This window comes from Pelobates fuscus, chromosome 5 (assembly GCF_036172605.1).
Source record: "Pelobates fuscus isolate aPelFus1 chromosome 5, aPelFus1.pri, whole genome shotgun sequence".
Taxonomy (NCBI): domain Eukaryota; kingdom Metazoa; phylum Chordata; class Amphibia; order Anura; family Pelobatidae; genus Pelobates; species Pelobates fuscus.
Window position 1 is genome coordinate 320,477,548 of NC_086321.1, and position 21,465 is coordinate 320,499,012.

The 21,465-nt window shown below is 37.6% G+C and overlaps 1 protein-coding gene across 1 annotated transcript; it reads left to right on the forward strand.

Annotated features, from left to right (window-relative positions):
- Nucleotides 1-8,915: 8,915 nt before the first annotated feature.
- LSM4 (LSM4 homolog, U6 small nuclear RNA and mRNA degradation associated) lies at nt 8,916-20,624 on the forward strand. The gene is made up of 4 exons (XM_063457382.1): nt 8,916-8,983; nt 14,546-14,644; nt 17,762-17,945; nt 19,148-20,624. Exons 1-4 carry the CDS (start codon nt 8,981-8,983, stop codon nt 19,234-19,236), a joined length of 375 nt encoding a protein of 124 aa, XP_063313452.1. The 5' UTR covers nt 8,916-8,980; the 3' UTR covers nt 19,237-20,624.
- The last annotated feature ends 841 nt before the right edge of the window (nt 20,625-21,465 follow it).

The following is a 21,465-nucleotide window of genomic DNA, read 5'->3' on the forward strand; positions in this document are numbered from 1 at the left end:
CAATTTGGCTGAATTTGTGCCAATTGGGTATTCAACTTAATTCCAATCTGAAATATACATAAAATTACAGACTAACTGAAACACACAATGCTGAACATGTTCAGAGAGTGGTCAGTATTCTGAATTCCGGCCTTGTCACCAAAAAAAAGAGATGATTGATGGGAAAAATAAGATGATCGACACTTAGGGGACCATCACTAAATGTTGATTTTACGCACATAGTGAGAATTGAGTAATAGAGGGAAAAAAAAAACAGGAGGGGTAGCTTATAATAATATGTAATAATAATATATACACACAGTCATGGGGTAAAGTAAGTACACCCTCTTTGAATTCTATGGCTTTACATATCAGGACATAATAACATCTTAGCATTAGTTACATGATTAGTAAATACAACCTCAGATGAACTACACATGACATATTACACTGTGTCATGATTAACTTAACAAAAATAAAGCCAAAATGGAGAAGTCATGTACGAAAAACTAAAAACACCCTTACTGCTTCCATAGGAATTGAGAGATGATGTAGCAGACATGTGCTGCTAATCAAATGCCCTTGATTAATTGATCATCAGCAAGTGTAACTAGGGGTCCACCGAAATTCCGGCGGCCGAAAGTATCGGCCGAAAATGGACCTAATCCATTTCGGCCGATATTGGTACATATCGGCAGATAATAGGGCGTTGGGATTTGTCACCCACACAGTAGCTCACCATCCGTCCTGGTACCGCTGTGAGAAGACCGCACACTGCCGCCGCGCAACCTTCTAACCGGAAGTGCCGTGAGAGAAGTGGGGCAGCCTGCTGTAAAACTACCCAGATCGCCTGCGGTAAGTAATTATATTTGTTAATAAAATTAATTACAGAGATTCACTAAGAATCCCCAATCCTGTGGGAAGCCATCCACTTAGAAAGTGCTATTAAGTGATGATTGCCCTGCTGTACAGGAGGCTAATTGTGTCTTAGCCTCCAGGAAGATAAAGTGTATTGCTGTACTGTAACAATTTTCGCGCCCATCCGACATTTTGCCGTTTCTAAAAATAGTGCCATGAGTCTGACTAGTCCTTGCACTCAGACTCAAATGTAAATAAATATAATTAATAAAGTATTATATTATAATTTAATTATATGTAGCCGGGTGACACCAGGGTGATTCCTACCTAGAGCATTTTGATTGAATAAAGAAATACACTTTCCTGCTGCAAACATATCCACATATCCACATCCATTTATTAATTATATTCTGCACGTGCCACATTTCTAAATCGTTATTATTAATAAATATTATTATTAATTAATATATTATGATTATTGGTATGTCATTTATAGAAAAAATGAGCTATTCCAGGAGCTAGTCAGATTGAAATATATAGAAAACTCAGGTGAAACAACCAGAGTTTTATATATATTTGAATTGCCAGCTGATATTTATTGAATTTTTATTTCAATCTGACTAGCTCTTGAAATAGCTATTTTTTTCTCTTTAACCCCTTAAGGACACATGACATGTGTGACATGTCATGATTCCCTTTTATTCCAGAAGTTTGGTCCTTAAGGGGTTAAATGACATACCAAGGCAATAATGCACTAATACCTGGCTAATACCTAATGCACTTGCCACTTATCATATTTTAAAGGTCTTTTACCCCATCAATTTAGTATTTTTTTTAAACTAACAGCTTTGGGTGGCATTGTGTGTATAATATCTATGTATCTGTTTATATATTTTAAGTCACTTTCCTTTTTTTTTTTAATCTATAGCTGAGGCATAGATAGTCCTCTTTCAGTGACTTCACAATGTCAGCGGTTTGGAAATATTTCAAAGTTTCTGATAAAGACACCAAATTTGCCGTCTGCAGTCTTTGTTCATCTAAAATTTCAAGAGGGGGTACAGTGCAGAGGCAATTTTCCACAACCGGGTTGATATACTACCTGAAAACACGACATTCAATTCAGCATGAAGAGTACAGAAAAGCAACAATGCTTAAAAGTACCCCAACTACTAGCACACCACCAACACCATCTGTAGCCACAGTCTTTGAAAAAATGAAGAAATTTGCAAATGATAGTGCCAAAGCAGAAGGCATTACAGAGAAAATAATGGAATTTATTGCCTTAGATGACCAGCCATTCTCTGTTGTGGAAGACATTGGATTTCGTAAGCTCATACAACACATTGAGCCTCGTTACACACTGCCAAGCAGACGTTATTTTGCAGAAACCTGTCTACCTGAAATGTTTGACCGTGTTTCAAAACACATTCATAGGCTGATGACCACAGACATCCCAGCTCTAAGTTTTACCACTGACATTTGGAGCTCAGACGTAAGTCCAACTAGCATGCTCAGCTTAACAGCGCAGTGGATAGACGCCGATTTTAAATTGCAAACAATTTTGCTTCAGGCACAAGAGTTTGTTGGGTCACATACTGCAGCAGCAATATTTGAGCTTTAGTTAGCATGTTTGAAACTTGGCACATTGACAGGTCTAAAGTGCATCTGATTGTCCGAGATAATGCACGGAACATGGTAAAGGCTCTGGAGGACAGTGGCCTCAATAGTATAACGTGCATGGCACACACGCTGCAGCTGGCTGTAAATGAGGGAGTGCTGAGTCAGCGCAGCATATCAGATATAACCGCATCAGGGAGAAAAATTGTGGGTCACTTTAAGCATTCTCCGCTTGCTTATTCCTGATTACAAGCTTTGCAAGTACAGTTTGGAATGCCACCCAAACGACTGCAGCAAGATGTAGCCACTCGCTGGAACAGCACGTACTATATGTTGGAAAGATTACTTGAACAAAAGCGAGTCTTAGCTGCGTACATGGCAGATTACGAACTGCCAGCAACCTTCAGTACACATCAGTGGATCATAATTGAAAATTTGTGTCTCTTCTTGCTCCATTTGAACAGTTAACCAAGGAAATAAGCTCAACTAATGCATCTGTTGCAAACAGACCATGGCATCAAAACAGCTAAAAGCACTCTATTGGAGGCTGTTAACAAACGCTTTCAAGACACTGAGTCCAACCCCCTGTACTGCATTGCAACAGTACTAGATCCTCGATTTAAAGAACATTACTTCGACATGGAGAAAAAGCAGCGTGAACGGGAAATGATACAGGCACAGTTGGAAGTGATGGAAGCATCTGGTGAGGGAGACTTGATGCACAGCACAGAACAAAGTATGCCAGAGAAACGGTCACGACGTACAAGTGATGGGGAGCACACTCCCTCTCTTTCTGACATGTTTGACGAGATTCTACAGGAAAGCAGCACCCCGATCCACAGCAGTGCCACAAGTGCAGCTACAAAACAGCTGGAGATTTACCTTGCTGAACTACCCATCGCCAGAAGCGACAATCCCCTTGACTACTGGCACATGAACAAAGATCGCCTTCCATTTCTTGCACGGATTGCACGCAGATATTTATCTGCCCCAAGCACCAGCACAGAGAGCGAGAGACTATTCAGTGCAGCATCTCATGTTCTTGATGAGAAGCGGAACAGTCTCTCGTGCGAGAAAGCTGAGCAACTTTTGTTCTTGAAAAGAAACCTGTCACTTTTACTTAAATAGAAAGCAGTCCAAGTTGTGTGTAGTTATTTTATTTACATTTAAAAAAAAAATGTGTAGCCCAGCAAAAATTTGTTCTTGACCTGAGGCTACGTCTGTTTACAGTTTGAGGTTGGTTTTACAACTGTTTCTTGCACTGTTGTTTTGTACAATCACTTGTACATGTTGTTTTGTACAATCGCTTGTGTATGAGGAAGCCCCATGTTATATAATATGTGGCTTAGTTAATAATATCATTACATGGATATGTCTAAACCTTGGGCAAGGATTTTAACAGTCTATGAATATTGACTAGAATACAAAGCTAAATATTTTATTGAGGGTTTTATAATTTTTAATTGTCAGACACTTAAAAGTACGCTATAGTGTCAGGAATACCATCATGTATACCTAACACTAGACTGCTGGAGTAGCCATTTATGTGCCCACCCTCCTCAGATTGGAGATAAAAGGTTGTTTAATTACCTTTTCTCCATCGCTGCGGCTGGCTCTGACGGCTGACACCATGGCTGAGAAAAGCATTGGGAGCCTATTGAACATAATTTTCAAATAAATCAGTGACAGGCTGGACCCATCCCTGAGACTCTCAAGCATTGGCTGACCTTGGCATGGGGCTGCGGACACTAATTCCGGCACAAAACTCCCAACAAGGCTTCCACGTAAACTACCATTGCCAGCTGTGGAGGAAGGAACATTAATGCCTAATTGATTTCATCCCATTAAGAGTCACCAACTAGCCTTAAACCCCAGAAAACAAGAAATGGTTACTTATGAAGGGAGGAGGCACACCTGATCACCTTCTGTACTCTGCTTCCATATGTTTAGCTGAACTAACTCAACACCCTTAGCTTAAGCAATGCCTATAGGCTATAGCTAAACATAATATGCTAAAGTAACTCACTAGTCTACTTCTCATGGGCATAGTGCCCCTACCCTCAGTCTATGCAACTAGTGCCCAGTTTTCACCTCTAGCCTGTGCTTTATCTAGTATTAAACACGTCTATATCATTATGTTTCAAGTTGCAACCGTTAACAGTATAACCGATAGACGTATTTGCTTCACTTCTGTACTTATATACTTAAAAATGTGCATTACTAACTGCCATATTTGTGAAACGTTCTGACATTAATGTGCTTATAAATGCTGTTGTGGCAGAGTAAGCTGCTGTGTTCATTCGTGCACTCAAAAAAAAAAAAAAGAATTTAAAAAAAATTAAAATATTTCTATCAAATAAATTGGAAATATGTTTGTTTATTGGTATGGTATTCAATTTTATATATATATATATATATATATATATATATATATATTGGTTTTTTTTAAAGCTATTTTCTGTCCAATTTTGGTGTGTTGCTCTCAATAAGTGTGGTTATTTATTTTATTGGCTTGTAGTTTTTCATATTTGATTTATTAAATTCATGAAAAAGAATTATATTAATAAAATCATAGAAAAAAAAGTATTTTAAAAGTATTTGGGCAAAAAGGCAGTTTCGGTTTTCGGTCAAGGGCATCCTGAATTTTCGGTTTTGGCCCTGAATTTTCATTTCGGTGCACCCCTAAGTGTAACCACCTCTATAAAACCTAAAGTTTTAACAGTTTGCTTGTCTGAAACATTTAGTTGTGTGTTAACACAATGCCAAGAAGGAAAGAAATCAGCAATGATCTTAGAGAAGTAATTTTTGCTGCCCATCAAACTGGGACGGGTTATAAGACCACTTCCAAACAATTTAAAGTCCATCATTCTAAAGTAGCAAAAAAGATTATTCAAAAGTGGAAAACATTCAAGACAGTTGCCAATCTTCTCAGTAGTGAACGTTCCATCAAATTCACCCCAAAGTGAGACCCTGCAATGCTCAAAGAAATTGTAAAAAACTCAAGAGGTACATCTCAGACCCTGCAGGCCTTAGCTAGAATATAATATGTTAAAGTTCCAAACAGTACAATTAGAAAAAGACTGAACAAGTTTATTTGGAAGGGCTGTCATGAGAAAGCCTATTCTCTCTAAAAAGAACATGGCAGCAAGGCTTAGGTTTGCAAAGCTGCATACGAACAAACCACAAGACTTAAAACAGTATAAGTGGTGAGAGCACACCCAAGATACAGTATAATGATAATAGTTACCCCTATGTCCGGTTATAATCCTGCAGAGATAAAATCAGGAAAAACAGACATAGGGTAATAACGTACAAACAATTGATAAATGAGCAAATAAATAGATAAACTCACATATTTCTGAGCCACTTAAAATAAAAGCTGGCTTAGAATACGAACGTTGAATGGATTAATGTGGTGATGGCTGAAATCAGATGCTAACTGCTTTCTCGTCCTTTTATTAAAAAACCAGGATGCAGAATCTTTGTAAAAAGGTTTATTGCATAATATAAAAAAACAGCAGCAAAAAATGAAGATCAGCAATCTTACTCTCCACACACTACACTGACGCGTTTCAGCCGAAGCTTTTTTCAAAGTGTAAATCCATTTAGTCCATTCTCAGTTCAAATAGGCGCTTTTTCGCGCCTTTTTTCTGTTCGGTATGACTTGTGGAACAATTTCCTTTGGACAGACAAGACCAAAGTGGAGATATTTGGCCTTAGTGCACAGCACAATCAGCACAAACACCTCATACGAAATGTCAAGAACAGTGGAGGGGTGATGATTTGGGCTTGTTTTGCAGCCACAGAAACCGAGAACCTTGCAAACAGTGGGTCAACTATAAACTCATCTGTATACCAGAGTATTCTAGATTCAAATGTGAGGCCATCTGTCCGAAAGCTAAAGCTTGGCCAAAATTGGGTCATGCAACAGAACAATGATCCTAAGCCCACCAGCTAATCGACCACAGAATGGCTGAAATAGAAAAGAATCAAGGTGTTGAAATTGCCCAGTCAAAGTCTTGACCTCAACCTGATTGAAATGCTGTGGCGGGACCTTAAGAGGGTTGTTCATAAGCAAATGCCAGCAAACCTCAATAAACCGAACTAAACAACGTTACAAACTAGAGTGGGCCAAAAACACTCCACAACGATGTAAGAAACTAATTCATACAGAAAGCAATTACTTCAAGTTATTGCTGCCAAAGGTGGTTCAACAAGCTATTGAATCATAAGCTGTACCATTTTAAAACACATGGCTTCTCCATTTTGGCTTTATTTTTGCCAAACCATCATCCGAGTCCGACCCATACAATGATTACCTATGACTTGCCGGTAATGGCACTGAACATGTGCACGCGACATCTTGTATATCTGGAAATGAGAGCCGGGGAGTTACAGACCTGGCTCTTCTATACAGTAGGCTTGGAGTCCTAGCATGTAGTCACATTTCTAAGCCTTCAAACTATTAAAATATACAATACTGACGGGGGGACTCGCAGAACGCACTAGAACTTTAATAAGATGTTGTTATAGTGCTTTAAGGTTTTCCTCTTAGTTCAATAGAAATGTAGGGATATATGTAAAACTAGATCTTAAAAACCACGATGTATATAAAGTATGGAAGTGCGTTTTAGTGGTAGCAGCAGGTGCATAATAAACAAATACCAAATAAAAAAATAAATCTGCAGATCTTTAGACAATGCCCTCGGTTAAATATGAAATGGCCATAACTATCTGACTAATGAGCGTCTAATATAATGACAGTAATCCTAAATAAACTTATTATAACAGTGCGCTGCCTGATTGCCAAGCACAGACACAAAAACATTCCCCAGCCGCATTCTCCGCCCACATTACACATGGCCGCCCTAGGTGGAGGCGTACACGACGTCCGTGCGTGCGCCATCACGCCAAGCGTCCGTGTGCGTGCAGTCTGTTGATAGGCCTGCATTCTGTATTCTGATTGGAGCTTCCAAAGCTGTCAGTCGAGGTGGGGAGGATCTTGTCCGTCGTCGCGCGCGCGCTCTCCCCGTTGTCCGAGCAACTGAGCGGAAGTGACCGTGGGGGAAACGTGGGACACAGTGAAACATGGCGAGTTACCGGGGAGGGGAACCGAAACAGAGAGGAAGCCTCATACAGGCCTCGTCTGTCTTATAGACATTCACCATTGTACAACGTAGAGATGCATGTAGTCCCGTGCTTTACATGGGGCTGAAGTAGTTACACGGCTCTAGTCATTACATGTTGGGGGTAGGGGTCTTTCTCTCTCTCTCTCTCTCTCTCTCTCTCTCTCTCTCTCTCTCTCTCTCTCTCTCTCTCTCTCTCTCTCTCTCTCTCTCTCTCTCTCTCTCTCTCTCTCTCTCTCTCTCTCTCTCTCTCTCTCTCTCTCTCTCTCTCTCTCCCTCCCTCTCCCTCCCCAGATGTTGCTGAACTACAACTCCCATGATTCTCTGGCTATCTATGTAATTCAAAGAATCGTAGGAGTTGTAGTTAAGCAACATCCGGAGGGCCGCAGTTTGAGGACCCCTGTATTAAAGAGTGGGTACTAACTTTTATAGGAATCCACATTATGTGCATGGCATTAGCTCAGGGGATATATATAATATTTTTTTTTTAGCTCGGGCTGGCAACCTTCTGCACTCCTGATATTGTTGGACTAAATCCCCCATGATACTTTGCCAGCATTATGGCTGTAAAGAGCATCATGGGAGATGTAGTCCACAACACCTGGAGTGCCGAAGGTTCCCTACCTCTTTCTATAGTTTTAACATTAACTCTGGTGTAATGTTATATGTAGCAACATTATTTCTGCAAAACCAATTCAATAGACTCTTCAGCGCAGCTACAATAGCATTTTATTGTGGGCAGTCGTCTAGGGTGGACTTGAAAATGGTGATGTACCTGTTCCAAACAAGGATGGATCAGATATGCATCCAGGAAAACTCACGTCTATATAATTATAACCTTGTCATTTTCCTTGCTTTCTTTTACCACAGTGATCAGTAATGTGTTGCATTACATCTTTAATCTAACAGCAGACTAAAAAAAACTGTATATCACCCATATCACCGTGTGTATATTTATTTTTATAATTTTACCAAATCAGCACTTCTTGTATTACTACACTTCCAATTTAGCTTTGAATTTACTACAATTTGGAGCTGAATAAATTCCAAATGAGCCAAAGGCATAACACCGCTACTTCCTTACAGCAACATATTAAAGTTTACTTATTAAGAGAGAGAACTTTTTTCTCTTCACAAAGGATTTGTTTAGTTTATATCCTGTTAAACTGGATCATATAGTTATAGTAAAACTCTTCTGTACAAGCTGAATATTATGGCTAGAAGATGGACATATTTCTGCTCTTCAATATATATGTTTTTAGAGTTCAGACAGCTAAATCAAATTAGATTTTTTTTAAGTTATTCTATGTAGTCAGCCTTTTTTATTTAAATTTGTTTAATAAATATTATTTCTCTTACAGTTGCCGTTATCCTTACTGAAAACTGCGCAAAATCACCCTATGGTATGTAGCAAGTTAACTCCATGACACATTTAGTTGACCTTATTCATGTGTTTTAGAACTTGTTTGATATAGAGCATTTTTTTTAGGTTTTTTTTTTTTTTTTTTTAAGTTCTTTATTTTCGTGGTGCAAATATTTAACATACCTTATTGCAACACCCAATAGCAGTAGCAAAGGTTGTAAGATACACATTTCAGTAAGTAAGAGGCATAAAAGATTACTGCACACATTTTTAGGTTGAGATGCAAAGTCGCAGGCTAGTCAAACATTTCTAAAGGATCAACATAACCGGGCCTTAGCGTGGGCTATCCAGACTTGTGAATGGTTAAAAGTAAAAGCATTATAAAACTTGCTTATATTGCAGGAGAATGAGAGAATAGGCGTTAAAAATTACAAGTGAGCCCTACCCAATGCAGGTTAAGTTAAACGGTACATTTCAAGATTTACAGGTTAAAAGCATTGTGGTGAGATAATGTAATAAGTAACACTGAATAATGTCAAGGTAGGCCTGGACAGGTCCATGTAGAAAGACAGAGCGGCATTTTTGAAGGGGTGAGTAGATGCACCTCGCACTGCTGCCATAAAGTTTATTTGAGCTGACCTTGTTTGGAGTTGTAATATTGCATCTCTTGGGGAGTCTGTTGGGGCTCTGGTAGCTCTTAGGAAGCGATAGATCCCGTCAATCACAACTTGTTTCGCCTGCTGTGGTGTGAGTAGGGAGGTTAGCAATCTCTTGGTATATTGACAGGTCTTCCTGGATCACAGTCTCCAGGATTCCCTGGATTTTGACGTTCTGGCTCCTGTGCCGATCGTCCATTGCGTCCAAGCGGTTAGTAAGCAGGGACTGGGTGCGTTATAACTCTGCATTTTGTATTTCTAGTTGTATGCATCGTGCAGTGAGGCCCTGCGTGTCCTCCTCTACTGTCTTAACTCGCCCTTCCACCGTATGTATCTCCTCCCACATGGTGGCTAGGTCTGCTGCGAACATCGTACGGATGTGGCAGAGAAGGTCTTTTATATCTCCTTTAGTGGAAGGCAACCTATTCTCCTCATCCAAAGAGGGGTGGTGTAATCCCCCTGTGTTTGGGAACTCGTCCAGCTCATCCAGCGCTTTTTCTTCGGAGGAGGCTGAGGTTGAGTCGCCATTTTCTTTTGGTGCAGGAGTTCCTGAGGCCTTAGTGAGACAGAGGAAAAGGTCCCTGATATCGCAGGACCCTTCCGGTTTGACGGTATCCTGATGCTTCGATTTCTTCCCCATCTTGTAATAGCTTGATGTGGCCCGAAATTAGTGGGATTTGGGTTGTATAATTAAGTTTAGGCTGCTTTTAGCGGAGCTTGTTTGACATGCGTCTGCTCTGGTTGGCTACTGGCACGTACTTCTTTGTAGTGACAATAAACAGGTAACAAATACAGAAACCATGAACAACGAACGTCTGGCAAAGTTCCAAATAATCAATGCTAAATTCCATAGATCAAGAAGGGGAAATAGTCGAAGCTTGCAACTGTATCCTTGACTCCAGAAGAGAACCAATTACACTGAAGAAAAAAGTGAAAAGGCATCTAAAATGGCCGATTATCTGCATATATTTAACAATTACATTATGCAAATTCTTATGGACATATCAACAACATAAATTTGAGTACACATCTGATTACCATGGAACCTTGACACCCCCCTTCCCCCCATAAATTCATAGTACAGAACAGAAACCCTAGTACATTCCATACAAAAAAAAGGGAGGGAAGAGAAATACAGGAGGGAAATATTTGCCTCCTGTCATTAGTAAAATTAAGATTATGGGTACACTGTTAGCATAATCTCCAATTTTACCACATGACAGGAGGCTTCATATTTGCATTTTTAACACTGGTTATTAAGAAGAGCGAAAGAAGCATGAGTAATTTGGTGAAAGAAGAATACTATAGGTACTCTCATGTGTCCAATCCACAAAATGCATGATGCCAGGAAGGGATGCTCCCGCCGAGAGAGCCTGAGATGCGGCTGCACCTCTGACCAAGTGGGCCCCGAAACAGGATTCAACGAAAAGAGATGAGGAACAATAACAGGGTTAGTTTTGCTGACAATTGCTTGAAAGACCCGGGTTATCCGGCCAATCTAGAAGGAACCGCAGCACCACTTCTACGTCCCAGAGACGAGAATATTTAGGAGCTGGAGGCTTAGGGATAGCTTAGCTTCCCGCAACAAGTGACATACCAGAGGGTCTTGGCCCACTGGGACACCTTGCATGGGAACTATATATATATATATATATATATATATATATATATATATATATATATATATATATATATATATATCTATCTCTATCTCTATCTCTATCTCTATCTATATATATATATATATCTATCTCTATCTATCTATATATATATATATATATATATATATATATCTATCTCTATCTATATATATATATATATATATATATATATATATATATATATATATATATCTCTATCTCTATCTCTATCTATATATATATATATATATATATATATATATATATATATATATATATATATATATATATCTCTATCTATATATATATATATATATATATATATATATATATATAATCTATCTCTATCTATATATATATATATATATATATATATATATATATATATATATATAATCTATCTCTATCTATATATATATATATATATAATCTATCTCTATCTATATATATATATATATATATATATATCTATCTCTATCTATATATATATATATATATATCTATCTCTATCTATATATATATATATATATATATATATCTATCTATCTATCTATCTATCTCTATATATATATATATATATATCTATATATATATATCTATCTATATATATATATATATCTATATATATATATCTATCTATCTATCTATATATATATATATCTATATCTATCTATATATATATCTATCTCTATCTATATATATATATATCTATCTATATATATATCTATCTCTATCTATATATATATATATATATCTATATCTCTATCTATATAGCGCTCTGGCACTCACCATAAACAAACACTTATTTTATTTTTTTTTTAAAGCAGAAATTACCTGGGTGCCTCCATGGAAATAGAAAATAGATGGAGCACTCCTCAGGGATTTTATTTTTTTCAAGGTGTATTGAAATGAACAATCAACGTTTCGACCCTCCTGGGTTCTTATCAAGATTAACAACAAATAATACAGTGGATCAATATATAAAATAATAAATTAGTGACTTCCCAAAGGGTAATAGTGTGCAAAAAGTGGAGCGCTACTTAATTTCCTAAGGAGGAGGGTATATATAATAGGAAACCTGACAACCTATTGAGTAAATGATATGCAAATAAGTGAAAAGTATACCCTTTGCCTCTAGAAAAAAACACAAATAAAACGTCAATAAAATTACTCATGTAATAAATGCAACAGACTAAATAATAAAGTCCAATAATAGTCTGTGCAAGTCCCTTTGTTCCCGATGTTTTCTTTTATGGTGTTACTCCATGATCAAATAAATATGAAAATGCAAAGAAAAAAAGGGTGAATTAGTGATATACTATTTCACTACAAAAAGGGAATCCTTTGTACAAATAAAAATAAATTGACTTTATTGGAATCTTAGCTGGAAGCTAAGTATCAATGTAAAAAACTTCACATAAATTAAAATTGGAATTAAAACAAACTCCAGATATCTTTAAATGAATAATAGTAAGGCTTCGTTACGATATGCCTACTAGTTAGTACAGAAAGTGCTGGGTGCAGACCTTATGCTGTTCTCGGCGTCCCGAAATCAGCAGTTCAGATGTTAGTTTGATGGTAACAGTGAAGGTGAATGCTCCCCAGGCGCTGGCTTTCTGTGATGTGAGTTGTGTCCCTCCAAACGCGTTTCTCCGTTCCAACGGCTTTATCAATGGATGTGGACTTTTCAGGTAATTGCCGCTTTTATAGCGGACTCTGATTTTCATTTAACACTTAATCATAAACGGTGTTTCAAACTTCTGGAATTCCATAACAATCATTAATAGTACAATGTGAATAGTCTAACACATATTTTCAAATTCTTATTTGCGATCATGCTCACAATGTTACATTTTTGTTACTATGTGTCGCCATGGTTACTCCCGCTGGATACAAATTTAAACGTAACTGTCTTTCTTTCAACTATCATTATATAGACATAATTCACAGGGCATTTCTACAATATACAGTCATGTATCGGTACACTTTTTATTGTTAGTGCTTTCTAAACAAGGGAGTAAAAAAGGGGTCTGATGGCGCCCATCTGTGTTCCCGAACCTGGAAGAGATTGGTGCATGTGCGCATGCGCATTGCAAAGATGACGTGATACATGCGGTGACGTCATACGTGATGACAGTGTGCGTGTGGGAGTGTCCTAGCATGATTGTATATCGTGGCCATGGCAACAACCATCTTCACCTCCTGTGAAGTATCGTGAATAAAATAAACAAGATGGAAAGATTCTAAAGCCAGAGTGACATCTGATCGAACTCATTAAATTGACTTGCAGATAAAGCAGGCACAAACAGATGCAGATTGTATTACCGATATTACCTTGTCAAGGTCCACAAAGGTAAATATGGAGCAGGCTTGTGGTTCCACAGGGAGTTGCTATGTTTAGAGTCCAGACCGAGTGATTCCCGATCTGGAATGACCAGAAAAAAGATGGCTGCAGTGAATCTCGCGGTACTCGCAAGATCTAAGATGGCCGCTGTTCGCTCGCAATGCGCCGCGGACCACTGGAACTAACTGGTATAGTAAGAATAACACTGCAAACCCCCTTCATCACGTGTGCACCCTAAACATAGTGTCCTCTAATAAAAAGATGAGCGGGAATGTGGCAAAACGGTCGTGACGCACAAAAAACTCTGAGGCTAGTAAGACAGAGGATAGGTAGTGACAGTCTGAGGGAATAATGCCACAGGGTGGAGAAGTGAAGAAAAGTCCAAATAATATACTAAACACATATAAAACCCCAATAGTCATGAAGTAATGGATGAGGGGTGACAGAGAAAGTAGAAAAAGTCTGAATAATAAATTTTAAACCGTGAAATCCAAAAGAATAAGGTTGGTCAAAATACTCTGATCTGTGCACTATCTGGAGCAGCAAAGAAAGAAGAGGGCGTAGGCTTACAGGGCGTTTTGTGTAACATCCTCCTTTTTTCTGATTGGTTGTTTGTTCTGTGCTGCTGGAGATTTTCAGTAAAGAGTTATGCAAATATGAAGCCTCCTGTCATGTGGTAAAATTCTTCCACGTTACTCGCCCCTTTCTGTCTTTTCTTCTGCTTCGCGAGATGATCATATGTTATATGTGTATGTTTATATAGTTGTGACAGAACCACTTTAATGTTTAATCACAAACATTTATTAATATTATCTATAACATATCCTGCATTAAATTTAGGTGGGAGTGTGTTTCATGCTTTTGCGAAATTATATTTTTGTTTGCCCATAGTTTGCTATAACCGTTAGTAGTACTGTAATCCATTTGGCAAGTGTTCTGAAATTTAAATTTTGTTCCTTTAGTTGGTGGAATTAAAGAATGGAGAAACATACAACGGTCACCTGGTCAGCTGTGATAACTGGATGAACATCAATCTAAGAGAAGTTATTTGTACCTCAAGGGTATGTGTCTTTAGTATAATTTTGTTAAGTAATACCCTAAAAATAAGCAATAAGTGCCCCTGGCGTTTTAGCTCTGCAATCTGAAACATTGCTGTTTAGTAGAAACAATGTTTTGAATGCAGAGCTAAATATACACATCTGGTGGCTGTCTTCCTACTTATAGTGTCCATTTAAATATAAATAAGGAAACCATATAAAAAAGAAAAACATTGAAAGACCATTCTGCTTTAACAATCACTCATACTGGTGACCCACATTTAATATACAACAAAAAATAAAAACAATTACTTCTGTTCATTCTTGGGTCTGGTCTTCTAACATAACCCCACAACTAGCACTTTAGCCATAAGAAGTTTGAGGTTGATGATCAATACTGCCTAATGAGCTGATAGCAGCTGTATCTTTAACAGCTTTAAGTCGAGCCTCCAGATGTTGCTGAACTAAATCTCCTATGATTCACTGGCTATTTATTTAATTCAAAGAATCATCAGTTGTAGTTCAGAAACATCTGAAGGGCTGGAGTATGGAGAACCCTGTTCTAAACTAACCATTCGCCTCAATGCTATTTTAGCATCTAAACTTTAACTTCTACATTATCTTTAGACTTAGAGTAAGCTGAAAGGGTTACTTCAAGCAACATTATCACTTCAGCGATTTAAAGTAGTCATGGTGCCTAGCGTTTTACTATTAAATACTGCACATACAGAGTTTAACCCACATACAGTATCATTGGGGCATCAGACTGCCTGAAATGAGTTCCAGACTGGCTCAATTTTGTGTCTTTTGTCTGCATGCTGGCAACCGACAACTAATGTCAGTATGACTCCCCTCAGCTCAACATTCCTCGTCACCAGAGGTGGATCAGGCAGAGAGGAGAACTTGGCTTCTGTGCTGGAATAGGGTTGTGTTTTTTTGTTTTTTAAATAATTATTGTACTTTGACTGTGAGGCCCAGCACAACAGATGTTGCTTATTTAGCCAAAATTAGTTTTCTTAAAACACAGTTTTTTGGTCGAAGTAGCCCTTTAAAATATATCATGTAATATTAAAGATATATAATGAAGTATTTATTGATGGAAAATAATGCCATTGCAAGACTCTTTAAATGGTATTGTCTTTTGTGATGATATGAACTTGGTTCATGTGGGGTAATATTTACTATTTCTATTTTCTGATATCTGTCAATTGTGCATCTGTGCACAGGTTTCAAAATTAGAGTGTGAGGAGTTAAAAGCAGCAGATACCTAAAACAGTTGGTAAACTAGTTGTGACCATTTGGCTGTGATTTAATTTCTTTGTTTCAGTTAAATGTAGAGGGCGGAAACAAGATTGGAAAGGATGAAGTATGATGCATTCAAGGAAGCTGGTCGGTCCTGAATGTATTCATAGAAACATAGAATGTGACGGCAGATAAGAACCATTCGGCCCATCTAGTATTCGTTGTTTAAAGAAACTTACAAGGCAAAAATCTAGTAAAGGGGTGGGATGGTAGTTGCAGTAAGGGAAGATTATATTATATAATTTATTCTTTTATTTTTCTTGTACGGAGAAAAATGAATGAGTATAAATCTCCTTCACAGTAGTAGATGATACTAGTAGATGATACTAGATGAGTACAGATTGAGCAAGCAAGGAGAAGGATGGTTTCTGATATTTCTTGCTTTATTTTGGCAATCTTTATAGTTTAGTAGAATGTCAGGAGCTGTGAAATTAGGGGGAATATCACTGTAATCAAGTAATTTGAAGGTTTGGAAGACACGTAAGTAGAGATGAGTTAAGTAAAGTAGTACTGTTTGGCGATGGAAAGTGCTGAGTTATAGCACCCATTTGGGACTACTTCTAGCTATCTCAACTGTTATATAGCTTATTTGAAGGAATATAATTTTCAATCACATTTTTTTCCCCACCATAACCTTTTTGGTGTGTGTTATAAATTTATTTTCTCTTTATGTGCTCACTACAGTATGTATGGAATGTCCATTTGCCAAGTCACTGCACTCTCTTAAATAGGATAAGCTCTCACACTCTACTGAAATTTAAATGAGAAAATAATGTAATGTTTAGTCGGTATATTAAATGCTTGCAGTCTTCTCCTTTGACTCAATCTGGATAGGAATGTGTGCATACATTTGCATGGTAGAACTTGTGTAGTCAGTAATGGGCACTAGATGGCAGACAAAGCTTATATTCTCTGTATAAAAAATTACATGGCATAGATGTAGGTAAGGTTTTTAAGAAACAAATGTTTTTAAATTTTTTACATTGTAGGCCCACTATAATGTCTTTGTTTTGCCCCATAATTGGTTTATCCATTCTTTTGGAGAATTTCAAAGGATAACTCGTTATTTTGCAACAATCCGTTGCATCTCAAAATCACCTAACTAAAAATGACAGTTATAATGAGCAAAAAATAGTCCTCTGTACTCCGCAATAAATTAAGGTAGTTTACTTAGCCATCAAAGTGAAATGGCAATGTTTTGACACGTATGTGTCTTTCTCAAGCCAAGAAAAAGCCCTTTCATTTTGATGGCTGAATAAACCACCTGAATTTACGGAGTGCAAAGGACCTTTATTTTTATTTTATTTTTTTACAATTTTTATTTGCTTATACCATGGATCCAAGTGAACAGGGACCCCACCTTCTAGCACCTGCACCAAAATGTGGAATTTGTTTGAGTGCCTGCTACACACTATTTACTTATCAAATAGGTAGAAGGAGAACACGATTTTCAAGAGTTGCACAATAGTGAGCATTGACTGTTCCAAAGTGCCTAAAGATGACTGTTAGAAAAGGATAATGAGAAATGTAGGCACGTGATTTGTATTTTTCAAACCGATCACTAATGGATTTATATATATTTTTTATTTATTTATAAGATTTATTTAAATAACAAAATGCTCAACAATTTCTACTTTTCTAAAGCTACCAGTTGCCATAAAATGTAGTGAAATTTCTAAAAAGTCATCTATGTCAAATGAACATTAGAAGATAATTGCATGCTAGGCTTTCCCTTTCTAACTACTTTGTTTGAGTGCTTCACATCTTTCTGCCGCTGTCACAAGGGCAATTCAATATTTTAACATATACTTATGATTTTCATTTTTAATGTCTTTACAGGATGGTGACAAATTCTGGCGGATGCCTGAGTGCTACATACGAGGTAGCACTATTAAATACTTGCGCATCCCTGATGAAATTATTGATATGGTGAAAGAGGAAGTGATGTCAAAGGGCAGGGGTCGAGGTGGCATGCAGCAGCAGAAACAGATGAAAGGCAGAGGAGTTGGAGGAGCTGGACGAGGTAATCTATTTTTTGGACAGATATTGAGATTTTAATGGCTTGAGGAAAACTGCAGATGGGTGAGGAAAACTGCAGATGGGTAGAGCTAGATCATATAAGATTTTGTGTAGAATATCTGTTTGAAACCACTTTACTTTAGTGTTAAATATTAATAATTTATAAATTATACATATTATCTAAAAAATGTAAAAACTGGGAATGTGTTTTTTTTATGTAAAAGGCAAAACACCACATCAATTAGCATCTTGTCCTAGAGATGCATTGAATCAAAATAAATATATATATATATATATATATATATATATATATATATATATATATATATATATATATAATGTCTTGTGGCTTTGGGCAATCTTAATGTCTAAAGCTTACAGGGATTCTCCAGTGCCAGGAAAACATGTCTTCCTGGCACTGCAGGACCTTGGAGTGCCCCTCTCCCTCCCACCCCATATCCCAAGTTGCTGAAAGGGTTAAACCCCCTTCAGTGACTTTCTGGAGTCCAGCGCCAATGTCCCCTGGGCCCTGGGTGAGGCTCCTCCCCCGGCGGGGGAGACCTAATGCGCATGTGCGACAAAGGCCACACAGGCGCATTAGACCTCCCCATAGGAAAGCATTAGTCAGTGCTTTCCTCTGCGGATTTCGGCGACGCTGGAGGTCCTCGCATAGCGTGAGGAAGTCCAGCGTCACTGAAAAAACTTTGTATGTTCTATGAACACTGAAGTCCCTCTAGTGGCTGTCTAGTAGATGGCCACTAGAGGAGGACTTAACCCTGCAAGGTAAATATTGCAGTTTATGAAAACTGCAATAATTACACTTGCAGGGTTAAGGGTAGTGGAAGTTGGCACCCAGACCACTCCAATGGGCCGAAGTGGTCTGGGTGCCTGGAGTATCCCTTTAAGCCAGGAAAAAAAGGGGATTGAACACAGGTGAACTTTTGACCATATTAGGTGGGTGTCTTTTTATTTTCTGGTTTTTGTGCTATTTTAACAGTACAATGTCTTTCTGAAAGTTCCACTACTTCAGGTAAATGCATGATGTAGCCTTCATGGTTGAGTGTGATATGTGTGTACGATTTCTGAGCAAACACCTCTATTATTGTGTGTAATTTTAGCAAGAGAGATCCACTTTATCATAGGTGATGCAGGGGTCCAAGAACAAGTGTGCATGTTACGAAGATCTTTTTCCATCCTCTATTTCAGGTGTTTTTGGCGGAAGAGGTAGAGGAATCTCTGGAGGTGGCCGGGGGCAACAGGAAAAGAAACCAGGCAGGCAGGCTGGGAAGCAGTAATGGTCTGACTGTGTATTCTCTTACCAGAGACTGTAATCACAAATGCCTCTTTAGTCTCACTTCAGTTCTGCCACATATTTAAAGTGTTAAGTCTCAAATTTTTCAGCACACCAGCAACATTCAATTTTGTCTTAATTCAGTTTCATGCTCCCTCCACTATAATTTTGAACCAGCCTGAATGAGGCATGCTTGTTCCAAGAGCAGAGATAGTCCAGAACCAGATGTCAACACATGATTTATGCCTGTTCCTCCCCACCCCACCTTTCTGTCTCTAGGAGGCCTGCAAATGAACTTAGCCCTTGGCACTGAAGACTATGAACAGCCTGCATTTACCAATCTCTGGGGACATTGGAATAACCATGGTACCCATCACTTGTAACAACTGTGCAGCTTGAATGTTTGTGTTTTTTGGTTTAATACATATGATTTCTATAGATTATGTATGTGACTGATTTCGAAAGCTATGTTGTTTGCTAGCCAATTGGACTTTTTTGTTCTTTATTTAAATATATTTTGTAAAATGTGTTGCAGGTCTTTGAGTGGAGTGCTTAAAAAAAGAATTGCATCGTAAGCATCATGTGAATCATTTATTCGATGTCTAGGGATATTCCATAGGCTTGTGTTTTCCCTGTTTAAAATGACCAGTTAAGTAATAGTTAAAGAACTTTCACAATGTATAATAGAAAAAAAAAATTATAATTTATGTGACTGACATTAGAGACCTTGCTGTTTTTTACTTTTTGTCAGTTCTAAAAGCGCAAAATTTCTGGTTACTCTCTAACTTCATAAATCCATCTCCCAGGAGAGCTCAGGTTCACTAAATAGATGCCCCCTTGGAGAACATAAAAAGCACATTTCTTCATTTGTGTTCAGTTAGGGAATGTTTTAAATGAGTAAAGGTTACAGTTCCTCAATTGCATTGGCTGTGTGTTCAAATATTTTGCTGTAGTCATGGTAACTGTTGGAGCTAATCATTTTTATTTCTTGTTAAATAAAATGTCAGTTTCATCATGGTTATTTAACAGCGGGTTTTGAAGCTTTTGGGAGTTCATTTCCATGGAATGACATTAAACTTGGATCCTTATAGAACATTTTACAGCCAAGAACTCCAAATATTAAGGGGCTAGGTCTAGGAAAAGATTGCTTTTGTTATTCATTGAGGTTTTCTTTTTTCCTTCATATTGTCGAGCAGTTACATGCCCTACATTTCATTTCACTGTTGTCCCTGCAGCATATTTTACTTGATGCTTACTTAAAAATATGGCTTTTGATTTCTTGGGAATTATTACTACTGTGTCAATACTCTCAAGTGCAGAGTGAAATTTTCATATTCTTTTTATGTTTTTTTTTTTTTTGTCTCTGAAATAAAAACATAATGCAAGTTACAACTTGTTTTAATTTTATTTATAAGTTAATTAATTATGATATTCATTAGGTTAAAAGTTTGGAGCAGTTATAGCGAGCTCATGGTAGATTCTAAATCTCAGCCTGCGTGATCCCAATCGTTTTTGGAATATGGTCATGTTAACTGTTATGGAAGCTTTAGTTGTATTTATATTGTGTTTCTAGACATGATTTATTTTTTTTAATGTCAAAGTTCATATAAAACCAATTCAGCAATATTAAAAAATAAAAGTCACAAAGTTACATGAAAACTAGAGACTACCAGGTTACTTGTAGAAACATTGCTGGCTTAACTATAAATTAGTTTGCTGGTTATGCCTTTCATTTCGTGAAGTTTCTGAGCGATTTTAATAAGCAGCCATGTAGTAGTCCATCATTAGAGCTGCTTTTCTGCATTATTTCCACATGTGTGTGTGCTTAAAATTTACAGAAAGGTTCTGTTCATAAAGTCACGTTTAATGAAATTGGTACATATGATCATGGGTTGGGTAGCCAGATGTATACTGACCCGGAAATTGCACCGTGCCAACACTACTGGCGAGCACAGACATATAATGGTGTAAGCAATCACAATAATATAAAATTGTGGCGAAAATAACCTCGCCACTGGATTTTGGAGTGGCCTGTTTGCCAGCCTTTTGCCCCAGGATTATGGCCCATGCGTTAAAACTTTGTTTTCTAACTGTAAAAATGCTTGTTCGTGCCTTTTTACGATGTGGTTCGGTAAGTTGGGTTTACCGAACAGCCAGACCACACACAAGTAGTGTGCAGCCAATTTACCTCCCAGGCTGGTGGTTAACCGCAAGCTAATTGACGAACGGCTGG